At 42.7% G+C, this 18459-nt stretch overlaps 1 protein-coding gene across 1 annotated transcript in view; it reads left to right on the plus strand.

The window, feature by feature from the left end:
- The window catches only part of Ccdc30 (coiled-coil domain containing 30), a 95980-nt gene that overhangs the window by 69199 nt on the left and 8322 nt on the right, over window positions 1-18459 (plus strand). Inside the window, exons 11-14 of the mRNA XM_013016836.1 lie at window positions 5530-5642; window positions 7320-7461; window positions 10561-10697; window positions 13424-13538. Of these exons, the coding sequence (XP_012872290.1) occupies window positions 5530-5642; window positions 7320-7461; window positions 10561-10697; window positions 13424-13538 (507 nt within the window). The remainder of the gene's footprint in view (window positions 1-5529; window positions 5643-7319; window positions 7462-10560; window positions 10698-13423; window positions 13539-18459) is intronic.

Here is an 18459-nt window from a genome sequence, read left to right on the forward strand (position 1 = left end):
TTATTCTGGCATCAGCTCATCGAAATTGAAGGTCCTATCAGAATCCTTTGTTCCAAATTGAGTTTTGCTATGCATTTCCCAAGCCCTATTTTTCACATAATAGACCTGGAAAGGCAACCAAATCAATCTGTGCTGTAAATCTAAAAATCTGGAACCTGGGTTTTGTTGTTGTTGTTGTTGTTATATTGTCTGACTATAAGAAAAGTTATTTTAAGGCACTCATAGAAGCTCTCTGGCAATGTCTTGTTCCAGTAGTTAAATCCCCAAGTTGGGTATTTTCTTGTTAAGCAAATTAACATGATCATCAGTGACTAGCTCTCTCCATAGCCCCTGTGGCTCTCAATTCCATTGTAACATCTTTAGTTTTGTTAGTCTTCTTCACTGTGACAGAAAACTTGGGGAAAGACTTATTTTGGCTCCTGGTTTGCATCACTGCAGTCCATGGTCAGCTCCATTGCTTTCACACTCCAAGTGGGGCAGAGCAGCATGGCAGGAAGTGAATGGCCGGGTAAAGCCGCTCATCTCACAGAGTCCAGAAGCAGGACAGAGACAGAGACAGAGACAGAAGAAGGGGTCCGGTACACAGTATATTTTTCCAGCACAAACTCCTCGTGATCTGCTTGCTCCAACTAGGCCGCTCCCCCAAAATGCTGTCTTATTATACATCCACCAAGGGATTAATCCACTGATTAGGTCAGAATCTTCAGACTTAGTCGCTCCCTAAAAGGCTACAAGCTGGCAACCAACATATGTGCCTTTTGGACAATGTCACTCTTTGCTTCTATCTCTCCCAGTTTTTCCCTCCATCCCCACCCACAAGTTATATAGTTCAGAGTGTCTAGTGAGAGCCACTGTCGCATTAGTTCACCCTTTTGACCCTCCCAAAGACACATGCACCTTTTAGGAGACCCTTCATATCAAAACCAGAACATTAATATTAGTCATATGGTATCCCAAAGTACTTCACTTTAGGTAACTAGAAGTTGATAATTTAATAAACTCTCTTGCCATGAGTTACTAAGGAGTAGGAATAAAACCAAATTACAAGTCGAATGCTACTAATCCGAACTCTTAAATCTGGAGATTTTGGCGCTAGGCATGATGGTGCATATCTGTAAGTCCTATGCTATACAGGAAGCTGAGGCAGGAGGATTGCTTGAGTTCAGGAGTTCCACAACAGTCTGGGAAACATAGTGACAGCCCATTCCAATCTCAAAAAAAAAAAATCTGAAACTTTTTGGACACTGACATGACACCACACATGGAACGTTCTACACCTGACCTCATATAATGGGTCAGAATACTGGGGCACTAAAAATATTGTATAAAATTACTTTCAGGCTATGTGAATATGATGTATAAGAGGCATAAATGAATGGACTTGGCTCTCCTTCCCTAGATTCTTCATCCTATAAATACAAACATCCCCAAACCTGAAACAAATTCTAAATCTGAAATATTTCTGGCCTTAAGTATTTTGGATAACAGAGATTCAACCTGAATTTTCAAATATAATCCTTAGGTCAGATTCCTAACTGTGAATTTCTAGTTACTACAGTTACTTCTAGAACCAAATACTTTATTAGACAAGGCTAGATCAAGAGAAAATTGTTTATGTACTTGTGAAAAAAACAAGCTACCTCTTTTTTCCTCTACTCTGACACCACTACTTCTACGTCTGTGACTTCAGACATGTGTAAATTAGTCCCCACCAACAAGCAAGCAATGCTGTATCCATGGACGTCATGTGAGCATCCTCTTAAAAAAAAATTCAATTCTGGAGGAGGTGCCCGTAGCTCACAACTATAATTCTGCCTAGTCAGGAAGCTGAGATCTGAGAATAAGCATTTGAAGCCGGAGATAGCATCAGATGCCACAGATTGGAGGCTCAGTCCCTAAGAATGTTCTCACTTCAGACCCAGTATAGGCCTGCAGAACTTACAATCAATCAGACATGAATTGAGAGGTTCATATGGCCCACTTCTCAGGCTTGATTAATTTCCTAGAGTAGCTCCTAGGACTCAGGAAAACACTATATTTGTGTTTGTGTGTCACCAAGTTCATTTTTTTTTATTGTGAAAATACCATACAGAGGGGTTACAATTACATGGGCAAGGTAATGAGTACATTTCTTATCAAGCATTGTTGCCTCCTCCTTCGTTTCCCCTTCCAATCCCTTCCCATCTCCCCCACTCTGTCCCCTCCACTCCCCACCCCCTCCACCCCCCCTACCCCCAGCCAAAGTTGTAAAGTTCGTTTTTCAACATAACGACTTGTATATCTCATTGTTGCAATGGGTCCACCTGTATCCCTATTTAAACGATTTGTTTTTTCCCTTCCCCTCCACAAATTATACCAACATCAAATACAGTGAAAGCAGGGGTTATACAGTGGGGAGGGACATACAAAGCAACAAAAAAAAATCATCTTATAAATATGTTAGAAAAAATCGCAAGAAAGAAAAAACATTTTAATACTTACCTTGGGGTTCATTTCACCTAACATCAACTTATCTGACCTTTTCTGCTTGTCTCAGACATATACTAGTTACCAAGGTCATTTTAATGGATTGCAATAAGCAGCCAGGAAGAGCTTCATAGGGTGAGGTTGGAAAGGCCTTGAGGGCAGGGGCTTCCATCTCCATAGCTGGAATGCACTAGCCTCCCAGCACATGGATGAGATTTAATTCACCCTTCTGCAAAACCTTTTGTGTGGGGCTGTCCTGAGGCTCCTGGCCCTGACCCCTGGTATTTTTTGTTTTGTTTTGGTTTGGTTTGGTTTGGTTGGTCATGAGGCTTGAACTCAGGGCCTGGGCACTGTCCCTGAACTCTTTGGCTCAAGGCTAGTTCTCTATGACTTTGAGCCATAGCGCCACTTCTGGTTATTGAGTGGTTAACTGGAGTCTGCCCAGGCTGACTTTGCACTGTGATCATTAGATGTCAGCCTTCTGAGTAGCTAGGATTATAGGCGTGAGCCACCAGTACCTGGCTTGCCCAATTTTTATATGGAGACTTCATTGTATAGGCATGATTGCTAATAGTGGGGAGACACAGCAAGTTCAGGGTTCTCATGGCCTCTCTGTGCAGCATGCTCCCCTCCAAGGTACATGGCAGGACCCTTTCTGGAATGAGGAGGGTCTTATGTGCCATTTATCGGAAAAGATAAGTCTGAGAATTTTCCTTCCTTCCTTCCTTCCTTCCTTCCTTCCTTCCTTCCTTCCTTCCTTCCTTCCTTCCTTCCTTCCTTCCTTCCTTCCTTCCCTCTTTCCTTTTTAAAGGTACTGGGGTTTTGAACTTGAGGCTTTATGCTTCCTAGGTTGGCACAATGTTATTGTGCCAGCCCTATTTTTCATTGGTTATTTTTAGGAGAGGGTCTCATTTCTCCTTCAGCCATGTACCTGAGCCACAACCCATCTACTTTAGACTTCCTTTGGTCCATGGGATCAAGGTGCCTGCCATGATGTCTAGCTTCCCTCCATGGAGGCAGAATCTTACAGACTTTTCTGCCCAGGCTGCCAAGAACCAGATTCCTCTATTTCAACCTCCCATGTAGCTTTAGAGGATATACACATGGCACTGTGCCCATATGTGAGTTAGCAAAGGGGATCAACTGAGCTTTTCTATTCAGAATGACCTCCTGTTCTCAGCCTTTCAGCTGGGCACAGGGCCCGGCTCAGAGAATTCCCTTAAAAAATAATTAACTAATTAATTTGCTAGTGCTGAGACTTGAACTCAGGACCTTGAGTTCTCTTGAGACTTTTTTTGCCCAATACCTACCACTTAAGCCATACATTCAGCCTGGCTTTTTGCTTGTTAATTGGAGATGATGTTTCAAGGACTTTTTCCCCCTTTATGAGCCAGCTGTTGGTGATTCACCACTGTAATCTAGCTACTCAGTTGGCTGATACCTAATGATTAATGAGAAAGGCCAGGCAGAAAACTCCATGAGATGCTTACCTCCAATTAATTGCCAGAAAGCTGGAAGTGGGGCTGTGGCTCAAGTAGTAGAGCACTGGCCTTGAGCAAAAAAGCTGAGGGATATCACCCAAATCCCTGAGCTCACCAAATCCAAGCAACTTGATAAGCATGAAAAACAAATTCTTTTGTGACTAGCTAAAAACAGGATAAAATTAAGAGTTTCTGTACCCACCTAAGGGAAGGAGTTAAAAACTAGAAACTGGCCAGGCGCCGGTGGCTAACCCCTGTAATCCTGGCTACTAAGGAGGCTGAAATCTGAGGATCATGGTTCAAAGCCAGCCTGTGCACAAAAGTCCAAGAGAGTCTTATCTACGATAAACCACTCAGAAAACTGGAAGTGGTGCTGTAGCTCTAGTGGTAGAGTGCTAGCCTTGAGCTGAAGAGCTGAGGGACAGCACCCAGGCCAAGAGTTCAAGCCCCAAGACTGACAAAAACAAAAAACAAAAACCCTGGGAAAAAAAACCCTAGAAAAAATCCAGAAATTATATAAGATCACAATACTTCAACCTGAATTGGTTTTAACATAGCAAATTGGATATTTACAAGTCATATAGGAAGGGGCTGGGAAGGTAGCTCAGTGGTAGAGTGCTTGCCTTGTATGCATGAGGCCCTGGGTTTGATTCCTCAGCACCACATAAGCAGAAAAAGCCAGAAGTGGCACTATGGCTCAAGTGGTAGAGTGCTAGCCTTGAGCTGAAGAGCTGAGGGACAGCACCCAGACCCAGAGTTCAAGCCCCAAGACTAGCCCGGCGCTGGTGGCTCACGCCTGTAATCCTAGCTACTCAGGAGGCTGAGATCTGAGGATCGTGGTTCAAAGCCAGCCCGGGCAGAAGAGACCATGAGACTCCTATCTCCAATAAACCACCAGAAACCCGGAAGTGGCGCTGTAGCTCAAGTGGTAGAGCCCTCGCCTTGAGCTGAAGAGCTGAGGGACAACGCCCAGACCCAGAGTTCAAGCCCCACGACCGACAAAAAAAAAAACAAAAAAACAAGCCCCAAGACTGACAAAAACAAAAAACAAAAACCCTAGGAAAAAAAACCAGAAAAAAAGCCAGAAATTATATAATATCACAACACTTGAACCTGAATGGGTTTTAACATAGCAAATTGGATATTTACAAGTCATATAGGAAGGGGCTGGGAAGGTGGCTTAGTGGTAGAGTTCTTGCCTTGTATGCATGAGGCCCTGGGCTCGATTCCTCAGCATCACATAAGCAGAAAAAGCCAGAAGTGGCACTATGGCTCAAGTGGTAGAGCACTAGCCTTGAGCTGAAGAACTGAGGGACAGCACCCAGGCCCAGAGTTCAGGCCCCACAACCAGCAAAATAAATAAATAAATAATACACACAAGTCATATAGGAAAACCAAGAGGAAAAGCCGCACCAAGCAGCGGCTGGCTTCCAGGAACTCAACAAGTGACGCTGTGATCTCAGCAGCTGAGATGACTGTAAGCATTTTCAATTGGCAGAACAACTCTGCCAATTCACATTCCTCCAACATCATACCTTTTATCAGTGCAGTGTTTTCTTGTTTAAAGGTATGTATTTTTCAGACTGTCAAGAGCAACCTGTTACTGTCAGAGAGGCTGACTGAGTCACAGCAGGAGAAGGAAGCCCTCTGGGAAGCACTTGGGAGGTTTTTTGAGCAACTTGGTGAGCATGTAAGGTAAAGTGACACCAGTTCTCTTTGGAAGAAAAGTCTGAGAGGGCTGGGAATGTGGCTCAATGGTAAAGTGCTTGCCTTGCATACATGAAGCCCCAGGTTTAGATTCTTTAGTACCAAATACACAGAAAAAGCCGGAAGTAGCACTGTGGCTCAAGTGGTAGAACGCCAGCCCTAAGCACAGAGGGGCTCAGGAACAGTGCCCAGGCCCTGAGTTCAAACCCCAAGACCAACAAAAAATGAAAAAGAGAGAGAGAGAGAGCAAAGAAAGGAAGGAAGGAAGGGAGAAAGAAAGGAAGGGAGAGAGAAAGAAAGGAAGGGGGAGAGAAAGAAAGAAAGACAGAAAGAAAAGAGAAAAGTTTGTAAAGCAACTGTTCCTGACTGGGCCAGCCCCAGTTGAAGCAATGAGATGTTCACTGAAGCAACCTTTCTAGAAGTTCCATCCACAAGGCTTTTCCTAGGAAGATGTGGGGCCTAGTTTCTTCCCAAGAGGGAGGGAGAAGGAATTTAAGCTTCTGTTGAGCTCTGCTCGAGTGTAGCTTGTTTTTCTCCAAATAAACCTTTCTCACAGCCTTCAGCCTATGTCTCCCTCACATTCAGTCCTCATCTTGGACCACTCTCTCTCTTCATTTCAGTTAATAATTCCTAGACTAGGAATTCTGCATTAAAAACCCTTTCTCTGTGTCTCTGTCTCTGTTTCTCTCCTTCCCCCCCACACACACCCCTGAGCCTGGCAAGGTGCTCATTCTTCAAACCCCATATCAGCACAAAAAATAAAAAAAAGTGAACAATCATATGACTTTTAGTTATTCATTCATCACCCCAACCTATTTTATAGCATTTTGTCCCTTCAAAGAAAAACCTTCTCTCTGGTTTCCCTTCCTTTGTATTTCTTAATGGTTAATGATGTTAGGCATCTTTTTATGTGTTTATGGACAGTAATAGATTTGTGTCAGAATCAGAACAAGACTTCTGAGGCCATGGAGTCCCTATATAGAATTGGCATTAAAAGTCCATACTCAAAATAATCCCACTGATCTGGAAATGAGACAAGATTTAAGTTACATTGAAGATATACCCAGGGTAATATCACTGTTCAAAAGTGTTCCTAGGGCTGGGAATGTGGCTTAGGGGAAGAATGTTTGTCTTACATGCATGAAGCCCTGGGTTCGATTCCTCAGTGCCACATAAACAGAAAAATCCAGACGTAGTGCTGTGGCTCAAGCAGTAGAATGCTCACCTTGAGCAAAAGAAGTTCAGGGATGGTGTTCAGGCCCTGAATTCAAGCCTCAGGACTGGCAAAAAAAAGTGTACTTAGGAAGTAGGAAATTTTAGATTAATGACCTAATCAGTGGAGCAGGACTCAGGATTTAGATGTTGGGGACCAGAAGTCAAAGATTTTCCTAAATTGAACTCGGATGTTAAAAGAGGACCACTACCATCAGCTGAAACCAGGGCCAGCCAGTAACTTGACTCCATGGGGAGGAGTAGTACTGTTGTTATGTGATCTTTGGTTCACCTCCCACATAGGGCAAGGAAGATGTGAAGTAGGACAGGTGCCCACATTCAGTGCCAGGCCCATCACCCTAGTTAGAGAGCCATGGAAAGGTGCATGTGAAGGAGGTAAAATTGATTTTAACTGTGTTCAGACCTCAGTATAACTCAGATTTACTTTTGTAGAAACAACAATGAGAAGCAAAACCACCACAGAGCAAGGCTTCGAAAGGTGAAGGATCATTACACTCATGAAGTAGAAATACGAAATAGGAAAATTAAACATCTTGAAGATGAAACTGGAAAACTGCAGCAAAAGATTGAAATGGTGAGAAAAATATAAAAGGGCACTGTTGGTGCTGGTGGAGAAAGCCCATTCATTATCTTTGGCTCTACATAGCCCTTGTTTCCATTTCTGTCATTTAATGTGAGGAGTTCATTAAGCCCACCAAGCAGAGTATAAGATACATAGAGTTGGGCTGGGAAGGTGGCTCAGTGGTGGAGCGCTTGCCTTGCATGCATGAAGCCCTGGGTTCGATTCCTCAGCACCACATAAACAAAAAGAAAAAAGCCGGAAGTGGCGCTGTGGCTCAAGTGGTAGAGCGCTAGCCTTGAGCTGAAGAGCTGAGGGACAGCGCCCAGGCCCAGAGTTCAGGCCCCACGACCGGAAGCAAAACAAAACAAAACAAAAAAAGATACATAGAGTTCCTAACCCAAACTGGACACTTAAAAAAGTCTGCACTGCCAATTTACATCTTGCTTTTGAATGAAAACGACCTTGTTCAACACTCCCCAGCAGAGGCTTCCAAACCACCCTCAGTAGCCCATTCCTGCTTTATGTGGCTCTCATTCTGCCTCAAACGTCAGTGTCCATTTTTATGTATTGTTTGTTTTTAGTTTCTAAATCAGGGTCATTAGCTCGAGCTGGCCTCAAACTCACTGTATAGTCCAAATTGGAAGGCCTTTATTTCTTTCTTTGTCTTATTGTCCTTAAATACCTGCTCAAAAGGGTAAGACTTTTTTCTTTTTGGTCAGTACTAGGGTGTGAACTCAGAGCTTTGTGTTTTCTAGGCAGGTGCTTGTTAGTTTTTAAATGGCTAAGTCAATTCTCAGCCTGGGCGCTGCCCCTGAGCTCTTCAACCCAAGGCAAGCGCCCTACCACTTGAGCCACAGCACCACTTCAAGTTTTCTGGTGGTTTACTGGAGATAAGAGTCTCATGGACATTCCCGCCTGGGCTGGCTTTGAACCCTGCTCCTCCATCCTTAGTAGTTAGGATTACAGGTGTGGGCCACCAGTGCCTAGCACCAATTCTGACTTTTTTTCCCTGATATCTTTGTTTGTCTTACTGCTCTTGTGAATCACTGATGTATGTATAAAAATGAAATGGGACCAATGAATGGAACCTTGTACAGAATGGTCTTAATATCCTAAAATTATGTAAATTATTATGGAGGACAACTTTATAATATTCCTCCTTGATGGGATTTCTAGCCCTCACAGAATTTTGAAAATTGTCCTCTCTCCTAAAATACGCATGCTTTACACCTAAGAATTGTCTTATTTCCCCTCTCTATATGCCAAGGCTGCCAGTAGATGAATATAATGGCAGACATTCCACCCACTATCATGGGATTGCAGGTCTAGAAGTCTAGACGACACAGTAAGGTATTTAAAGACAGTGACAGATTACTCATCAAGATTGCATTCTTCAATGGACCAGTAAAATGTTAGACTGAAGGCACGGCTCAAGTAGTAGAACACTTACTAAAAGCAAGAAGGCCATGCAAGATTGTAAGACCTGAATTCAAACCCCAGTACTAGCATCAAAACAAACAAACAAAAACCTCTTGCTATTCTAAACTCTAGTGAGAGAGGAAAATAAATTGGATTTATCAAACTTCTAAGTAGTCAGATCCAGCTTGGATGTTTAAGCACCAGACATGTTTACAGAAAAAAATAGCAGCCTGGTTCATAGGTCCACTAGGAATATCAATCTATCTTTGCACTACCAATTCTTTCTTGTATCACCTATCGTTTGCCTCTAGGCTTACGTGCAAGATCAATCTCTTGCTTTTAGTAAGTACATTTCCTTTCTTCCATATCCCCCAAAATTCATGTTCACCCAGAACCTCAAAATATGGCTTTGTTTGGAAATAGGATCTTTGCAGATGGAATTATTTAAAACGAGGACATCCTGGTGTCTTTATATTTTTATTGTCTGTGAAGACACATACAAACACAAGGAAGAATACTTTGTGCTGATGGAGGCAGAGATTAGAATGATGCAGTAAAGCTAAGGGATATGAGGATAGCTGGCAACCACGAAGCACTACAAGACAGGCTTGGAACAGAATCTCCCTCTGAGGAAGTAGCTCAGCAGGAGAGTACTTGCCTAATGTACATAAGACCCTGGGTTCAATTCTTCAATGTCAAAAGAGGGGTAAAACCTCCTTCTGAGCCCCCAGGAGAAAAAAAAACTAACCTTGACAACTGCTTCATTTTAGATTTCTAGCTCCTAGAACTGTGTTTCTGTTGTTTCAAATCACTTTGTAGTAATGTATACACCAGTCCAAGGAAACCAATGCATTGACTGAAAGCATCACAGATCTCTAGGAAATATACTGAAGATTGAAAATATCCAGAAGCTAAGGAAGAGATTTGATGTTTTGCTTGCTGACACTGAAAGGTTTTTGGGCTTTTCAATTAGCCAACTTGGATTCAAATTCTAGCCCTGAGACATAGTCTTGTGTTCTTAGACAAGTCTCTGTATATTTCCTCCTCTGCAAAAAGAAAACAAAACAAAACAATTTCCACTTCACATACCAGGCTTTTATGAGGATCTAAACATAGCTTCTCTAAGATGGCACAGATAAAGTTTTCATAGATCTTTTTTCTCCTTGATATATGGAGAGAGAGGGAAAAAAAAGATATTAACTAGTGAATGTAAAGTTCACAAAATAAAATATTAGCAGAATTAGAAATGCTAAACCTAGAAAAGACTGATGTGAGAGATTATTTGTCAGTCATGGGGCTTGAACTCAGGGCCTGGGCATTGTCCCTGAGTTCTTTTGCTCAAGGCTAGTGCTCTACCACTTTGAGCCACAGTGCCATTTCTGGTTTTCTGGTGATTAATTGGAGATGAGTCTCATGGACTTTCCTGCCCAGGCTGGCTTTGAACCACAATGCTTAGATATCAGCCTCCTGAGTAGCTAGGATAACAGGTGTGAGCCACTCACTAGTGATACGAGAGCTTTTAATGTCACAGTGCAACAAATCTGGACATTCACAAAGAATTACAGTGTCCATAAAAGGTGCAAACAGATTAGAGGACATGAAAGTGAGAGTAAAGAATATTACTGTAAGAGTTTAGAAATAAGCTGAGGGTCCTAAGTGTGTAATTCTTTCTCTTTTTGTGTCATTTCCTAGGAAAAGGCATTCCAGGGCCAGATCATGGCCCAGAATGATACTCTGCTTCTAGAAAAAAGGAAGCTTCTGGAACAAGTCACAAATCAAGAAGAACTGATCCTCAGCAACAAATCCATAATCTCTTCAACCCAGAACAAGTAGGTGCAGTCCTGCCTGGGAGCCAATGAACTCCACCAAAAGGATGCTTCTCTCTCCACAAAGAAATGGTTCCAGAGTCTGTCCTTCTGATCTGTGGTCTGTCTTTATGGCTGTTGTTCTTACTATCTGTGGTTTCATGAAGATCATGCAAGTGGTGAAAGGTGGCATTGGAGGGAGGCAGGCAAGCCATGCAGATAATCTCTGTTGTAGCTGTGTTTCCTCGCTGAGGCCCCAGCTGTGCACATTCTATCTGGCCAGTCACTTCCTCTACGTGCTGTCACCCCCCTTTATCATTTGCTATCTGAGGAATCAACGTAGACCAAGAATAAAGTTCACAGACCTCGCTTACATTCATGAGACCCCGCAGGATTTCATTACGTTAATTTTTAAAGAGAAGCATTCAAAGCAGATAAGAATTTAGATACTGAGCAGTCTTTGTTCCATATGAAACTTTGATTATAACTGATGTTTCCTAGAAGAGAATAAGGACAAAGAGACTAGGTTGATGTTAACAGATAACGTCACCAACAATGAGGACAAGGACCAACATTATTTGAGCACTTAAGTACTAGGTACCGTTGTGGGCTGTTCTCTCTATTCATTTCATCCTGACACCAGCCTCAAGAGGTAGCAACTATGACTAGCCTTAGTTTATGGGTAAGGAAGCCAAAGATCCAAAAAGAATAGGGAAGCTGACCACTGACTCAGTCTGGTTAGTGGCCAGTAGCACGTCATCTCAGCAACCTAGTCCCAGACCACAGCGTGATAGCTGTTGGCTACTCTGGACACATTCTCCTCTGGCCATACCTGGAAAGTCTCTCTTTTTCACTTGCTGTTTACTTTTCCTTTTTTATACATCCCACATCAAACACTGTCTTTCTCAAATGGTGTCATAGTTTCTGATGGTGGATGAGGAACCTAAGGTTCAGATCTGTAATTTGCTCAGGATCACACAATTAGTATAATTAGCAGTTGACAGTTTGGTGGCAGGACCAGAACTCAAGCACAAATCCCTTATCCAAATTAATGTCATACCTTCCAAATAAACTGTGGCCTTGAATAGGTGGTTAAGAACTAAAGCTTAGGGATGGGTCTGGGGTTCGGAGTAGAGTTCTAGTCTAGCCTTCATGAAGCCCTGGTTCAACCTTCAGTACCAAGAAAAAGTAGAAAAAACAGGCTCAGAAATCTTAAAAGATCTGGTTTGGCATAGCAGTTTTATAAATCTCTACTTTTATGTTCATTTTTCAAGGCAAAGGAAATTCATTTGGGCTCATTGTTTTCCCATATTTCAGCCCATCATCATTGGGAGGCCTGGTGGCTAAGAAGCAGAAGCTCTGTGTGTGTGGGGGGGGGGGGGGGCTAAGAAGCAGAAGCTCTGTGTGTGTGTGTGTGTGTGTGTTTGAACTCTGGGGCTTGAACTCCTCCAGGCTGGTGTTCTACAACTTTAGCCATACTTCTGCTTCCCACGTTTTGCTGGTTAATTGGCTGCCACAATTCTTAGATCTCAGCCTCCTAAGTAGCTCTGATTACATGCATGAGCCACCAGTGGCTAACTCACCGAATTATTTATGTTCTTGAACATGTTACTTCCTCCTCTATGAACCTGTATCCTCAACTATAAAGCAGGCTTTATAACAGTGCTTATATCACAAGGTTTTTTTGTTTTGTTTTTTTGTCGATCGTGGGGCTTGAACTCTGGGCCTGGGCACTATCCTTCAGCTCTTCAGCTCAAGGCCAGCACTCTACCACTTGAGCTACCGTGCCACTTCTGGTTTTTCTGGTGGTTTATTGGAGATAGGAGTCTCAAGGTCTTTCTTGCCTGGGCTGGCTTTGACCCGCGATCTTCAGATCTCAGCCTCCTGAGTAGCTAGGATTACAGGCGTGAGCCACCAGTGCAGGGCTTCACAAGGTTTTTTGTGAGGATTAAATGAATTACTACACAGAAAGTATGCAGAGTTTACTGTGTGGTTAGTGTGAGTACAGCGTTCACATGTCAGGTAGTTGATGAGTGTTGGTGGCAGCTGCTGGCACTATTTCTCCTTTTAGGTGAGAAATCAGAACCAGATCAGTATGAGATCAGAATCTCACACTTTTACACAATTTATTGTAGAAGCTTATTGAAGAGATAGTCTTTTTTTCGTCAGTCTCACCCTAAGTGGAATCAAAGCCTTCCTGAAGTTTCTCAAGGTCTGGGAATTGTGCCTTTCATACTCATACATGTGTTGTACAGGCCAGAAGCTCACTAATTTTTATTTGGTTGTGGATTATGGTGAGAATTATTTTGCCATTCTTGGTTCTATGGGCTAAGCAGTTTTCTTTTCTTTTCTTTTTTTTGTCGGTCGTGGGGCTTGAACTCTGGGCTTGGGCGCTGTCCCTCAGCTCTTCAGCTCAAGGTGAGCACTCTACCGCTTGAGCCACAACTTCCAGTTTTCTAGTGGTTTACTGGAGATAAGAGTCTCACAGACTTTCCTGCCAGGGCTGGCTTTGAATCATGATCCTCAGATCTCAGCCTCCTGAGTAGCTAGGATTACAAGTGTGAGCCACTGGTGCCTGGCCGAGTTAAGCAGTTTTCTTAAGACCCAGAGTTAGTAGGAAATTGGACAAGGCTTAGGGTTTTTCATAATGGTACAGAAATGTCTAATTATTGGAGTGTGGGCCTCAGTGATAGAGTGTGTATTTAGCATGCATGTGTATTAGTTACACTTCTCACTTATTCTATTCTTAGGGCATTTTTCCTGGATAAAGAAAATAAACAACTGCAGGAAAATTGTCTCCGGCTAATGCAGCAAGTTGGCCTCTTAGAGCGTATTATAAGGAACATCCAGATTCGTAGAGGAGAGGTAAGATATATACATCTAACCATGATCCTCAGATCTCAGCTAATCTGAAGCTGACTTGCTAAATTTGCCATGCTCTCTCTTCTGTTTATTTCCATGTAGCTGTAGCCCTGCTCTCCACCTTGCAATGAGATGGAGTATGCCCCAGCTTTGTACTTCTCTGGGTCAGCTTTTATTAATCACTCCCCTGCTGTGTGATCCCAACACAATTTGTGCCTCCAAGCTTCTTAGCCCACTATATTGTCATTGCCTTTTTTCTTCTCTATCTCATTAACTCATCCGTGACACCCTAGTGGACAAGAACTATATAGCTCATACATCACTGTACCTGTGGATAGGTACTCAATAAACAATGAATGGCTGTTACACATTTTCACATATATGCCTCAGTCTCAACAATCCTGTTTATGACATGTCATTCAAGCCCCATTTGGAAAGAAAGCCTCAGCAAATTTGAAGTTCAGAGAAGCAAAGAGAAGCTAGTCTAGTCTGCTAATGAGTCAAAACTAAAGAGAGCATCTGAGTCAGAGAAGAACAATTATATTCCAAACATTCAGACAGGTAGCCAAGTACAGGGAGATGCAGAAAATAGTACAGGTTCAAACAAGGTCCAGAGTCTGGCTGGTGAGCAAGTCAAAAAGAGGGGCTTCAGTAAGCAGAATGATGTTCTGAGTCCAGGGTAAAGGCTGCTTCTTCCTTGCCTGGTCTGCGTCACCTGCAGGGTATTCCATCCATAGACACCTTACGGTAGATCCTCCCTGTCAGGCACTATTGCTTGTAAGGCCTACTTCTTGTTTGTTCTCAGAAAGGTAATTATTTCCATGATATACAAGTTGCTTTGCAGATTTCAGCAAAAGTAGAACTGCCATATTATATGACCTGTTTTCTAATAGTTCACCTTTGTATGAACTACAACTGTTCTTTTTTTGTTGTTTTTGGGTTTTTTATTAAGTTTTTTTTATTGTGAAAATACCATACAGAGGGGTTACAATTACATGAGCAAGGTAATGAGTACATTTTTTTATCAAGCATTGTTGCCTCCTCCTTTGTTTCCCCTTCCCATCCCTGCCCTCCCATCTCCCTCGTCCCCCACCCCCCACCAAAGTTCAACATAAGGTCTTATACAGCTCATTGTTGCAATGGGTCCACCTGTATTCCTATTTAAACAATTTGTTTTTTCCCTTCCCCTCCCCAAATTACACCGACATCAAATACAGTGAAAACAGGGATTATACCGTGGGGGAGGGACATACAAAGCAACAAAGAAATCATCTTATAAATATGTTAGAAACAGTAGCAAGAAAGAAAAACCATTTGAGTCCTTATCTTGGGGTTCATTTTGCCTAACATCAACTTATCTGACCATTTCTGCTTGTCTCAGACATATACTAGTTATTGCAAATAAGGGAAACCATGGGACCTATGTCCCTTTGGGGCTGGCTTACTTTACTTAATATAATTTTTTCCAAGTCTTTTCATTTCCTAGCAAATGGGGCAATGTCATTCTTTCTGATGTAGGCATAGTTCTTCATTGTCTAATCATTCACCATCCACTCATTTACTCAATCATTCATTTGGCAAACATTGATCCCAAGAACTAGCCTAGCACCTAGAAATACAAAGGAGAATCCTTGTGTCTATACACTTTCATTCCAAAAGAGGACAAACACACATATATAAGTTATTTTTTTGGGGAGCGGGGGGTCCAGTCGTGGGGCCTGAACTCTGGGCCTGGGCACTGTCCCTCAGCTCTTCAGCTCAAGGCTTGAGCTCTACCACTTGAGCCACAGCGCCACTTCTGGCTTTTTTCTTTTTGCTGAGGAGTCGAACCCAGGGCCTCATGCATGCAAGGCAAGTGCTCTACCACTGAGCCACCTTCCCAGCCCACACATATATAAGTTCCATAGAATCACAAGCTTTAGTAGAAGACTTAATGGAGTATATGCTAGGACCAGTAGCTACAAGATCCACAATGTTACCTTCAAATGAAGATAAGAAATGTCCTACTAATCACAACTGTAGTATATCAAACTCAGAATTCTGCATGTCACAAATACTAACTAGTTGGATATGGTGATGCATGCTTAGAATTTAGAGGCAGGAGTATTGACAGTTTGAGGCCAGCTTGGTCTACATAGTAAGATTCTGTCTTTAAAAAAAAACTAGAAAAAATACATAACTTGTAACATCTTAAAACTTATTGAGATAAACAACTCCATTTTTTTTTTGCTGTTCCTAGGGCTTGAACCCAGGGCCTGGGGCTGTCTCTGAGGCTTATTTTGCTCAAGGTTAGCACTCTATCACTTGAGCCATAGCTCTACTTCTAGCTTTCATTTGGTAGCTAATTGGAAATACGAATCTCAGACTTTCTTGCATAGCTGGTTTTGAACCATGATCTGCAGATCTCTGCCCCATGATTAACTAAGATTACAAGCATAAGCCACCAGCACCAGGATCCCAAACTAAATTTAGAATCTTAAAGATCCTCCAATTCAGGGCTGGGAAGGTGGCTCAGGGGTAGAGCGCTTGCCTTGCATGCATGAGGCCCTGGGTTCGATTCTTCAGCACCACGTAAGCAGAAAAAGCTGGAAGTGGAGCTGAGGCTCAAGTGGTAGAGCGCTAGCCTTGAGCTGAATAGCTGAAGGACAGTGCCCAGGCCCAGAATTCAGGCCCCATGACTGGCAAAAAAAAAAAAAAAAGAGAAAGATCCTCCAATTCAATCTTATAATCTGCAGTCAGAGTAGGGTTTAGAAAAAAATGTGGCCTGGCATTGGTAGCTCATGCCAGATGCTCAGGGGGCTAGTAGGTTGAGATTTGAGGCTTGCAGTTCAAGGCAGTTCAGACAGAAAAATCTGTGCTCCAGTTAACCACGTGAAAACTGGAAGTGGCACTGTGGCTCAAAATGGTAGAGAGCTATCCTTGAGCAAAAGAGCTCAGGGACAGGGCCTCTCTCAATTCTTCCTTCCCCTAGAATTTCTCTTAGCTCACTCCTACTGTCCCTTAAAACTCAACTTAAACAATGTCTCTTTCACAGACTTGTTTCTGAATTCTTCCCACTTAAAATTTGACTTGGCTGCTGGATACCCGTGGCTTATGCCTGTAATCCTAGTGACTCAGGAGGCTGAGATCTGAGGATCACAGTTCAAAGCCAGCCCAGGAAGGAAAGTCTGTGAGACTCTTATCTCTAAATAATCACCAGAAAACCAGAAGTGATGCTATGGCTCAAACAGTAGAGTGTTAGCCTTGAATGAAAAAGCTCAGGGCTAGCACCCAGGCCCTGAGTTCAAGCTTCATAACCAACAAAAAATATTATGACTTTATGTCCTTGATAGATTTTTCTCATTTTATCCTATGTGTCAAATTCTATTTCAGCATTTTACCAGCTGTGTGAAGGCCAATTGTCTTTTCTGAAATTTGAAGTATTGACTTTTTTGGGGGGGGGATCCAGTCGTGGGGCCTGAACTCTGGGCCTGAGCGCTGTCCCTCAGCTCTTCAGCTCAAGGCTAGTGCTCTACCACTTGAGCCACAGCACCACTTCCAGCTTTTTTCTTTTTGCTTATATGGTACTAAGGAATCGAACCCAGGGCCTCAGGCATGCAAGGCAAGCGCTTTACCACTGAGCCACCTTCCCAGCCCTGAAGTAATGACTTTTAAAAGATGGTTACTTCACGGGCTGGGAAGGTGGCTCAGTGGTAGAGCGCTTGCCTTGCATGCCTGAGGCCCTGAGGCCCTGGGTTCAATTCCTCAGTACCACATAAGAAAAAAGCCGGAAGTGGCACTGTGGCTCAAGTGGTAGAGTGCTAGCCTTGAGCTGAAGAGCTGAGGGACAGCGCCCAAGCCCAGAGTTCAGGCCCAACAACCAGACCAAAAAAAAAGATGGTTACTTTACATAAAAAGTGAAATGTTCATAACAGCATTAGTAACGGTAGCCAAGAGGAATAAGCAACCCAAATGTCTACAACTAATGAATTTAGATAGGTAGAGACTACAGAAATGCAATTATGATTTTATCATAAAAAAGAACGAAGTATTGATTTAGCTTACCTCTAATTCTAGTTACTCAGGAGGCTGAAATCTGAGGAATATGGTTCAAAACTAGTCAGGACAGGAAAGTCCCTGAGACCCTTATCTCCAAATAAACCACCAAAACGTCAGAAGTGGAGCTGTGGCTCAAGTGGTAGAACACTAGTCTTGAGCACAAAAGCTCATATACAGTGCTCAGTCCCTGAGTTCAAACCTCAGGACTGGCACTATATATTATACCAAGTTCAAGAAGCCAGTCACAAAAGACTGTGTATGATTCTATTGACTGTCTAGAGTAGACCACTCTGTAGATGCAGAAAGAAAATTATTGTTTTTCCTGGGCTGTGGTTTGAGGGTAAGTTGGTGTAGTTAAAGGGTGTGGAGTTATAAGATATAATGACAGTGTTCTAAAATTGACTAGGATGACAGTTATACAATTCTACCAATGCCCTAAAGCCATTGAATGTGAACTTAAAATGGGTAGTTTATGTGGTACTTAAACTATATCTCCTTAAACTTATTACAAAATAGTTTTGGTTTTGGTTGTGGGGCTTAAACTCTGAGCCTGGACACTATCCCTAAGTTCTTCAGCTCAAGGAGAGTACTATACCATTTGAGCCACAGCGCCACTTCTGGTTTTTTGGTGGTTTATTAGAGATAAGAGTTTCACAGACTTTCCTGCTTGGGCTGGCTTTGAACCACAATCCTAAAATCTCAGTCTCCTGAGTAGCTAGGATTACAGGTGTGAGCCCCAGTGCCCGGCTACAAAATAGTTTTTAACAATGGTTGTTAGAGATAAGGAGAATCATACACATAAATTTCTTTGGTAAACTGTTGGTACTTAGCAATGATAGCTGTTTTCTCCAAGCACATACAGTTCCTCCTCCTCGTCCTCCTCCTC

The sequence above is a fragment of the Dipodomys ordii genome, unplaced genomic scaffold (assembly GCF_000151885.1).
Source record: "Dipodomys ordii isolate 6190 unplaced genomic scaffold, Dord_2.0 Scaffold33, whole genome shotgun sequence".
Taxonomy (NCBI): Eukaryota; Metazoa; Chordata; class Mammalia; order Rodentia; family Heteromyidae; genus Dipodomys; species Dipodomys ordii.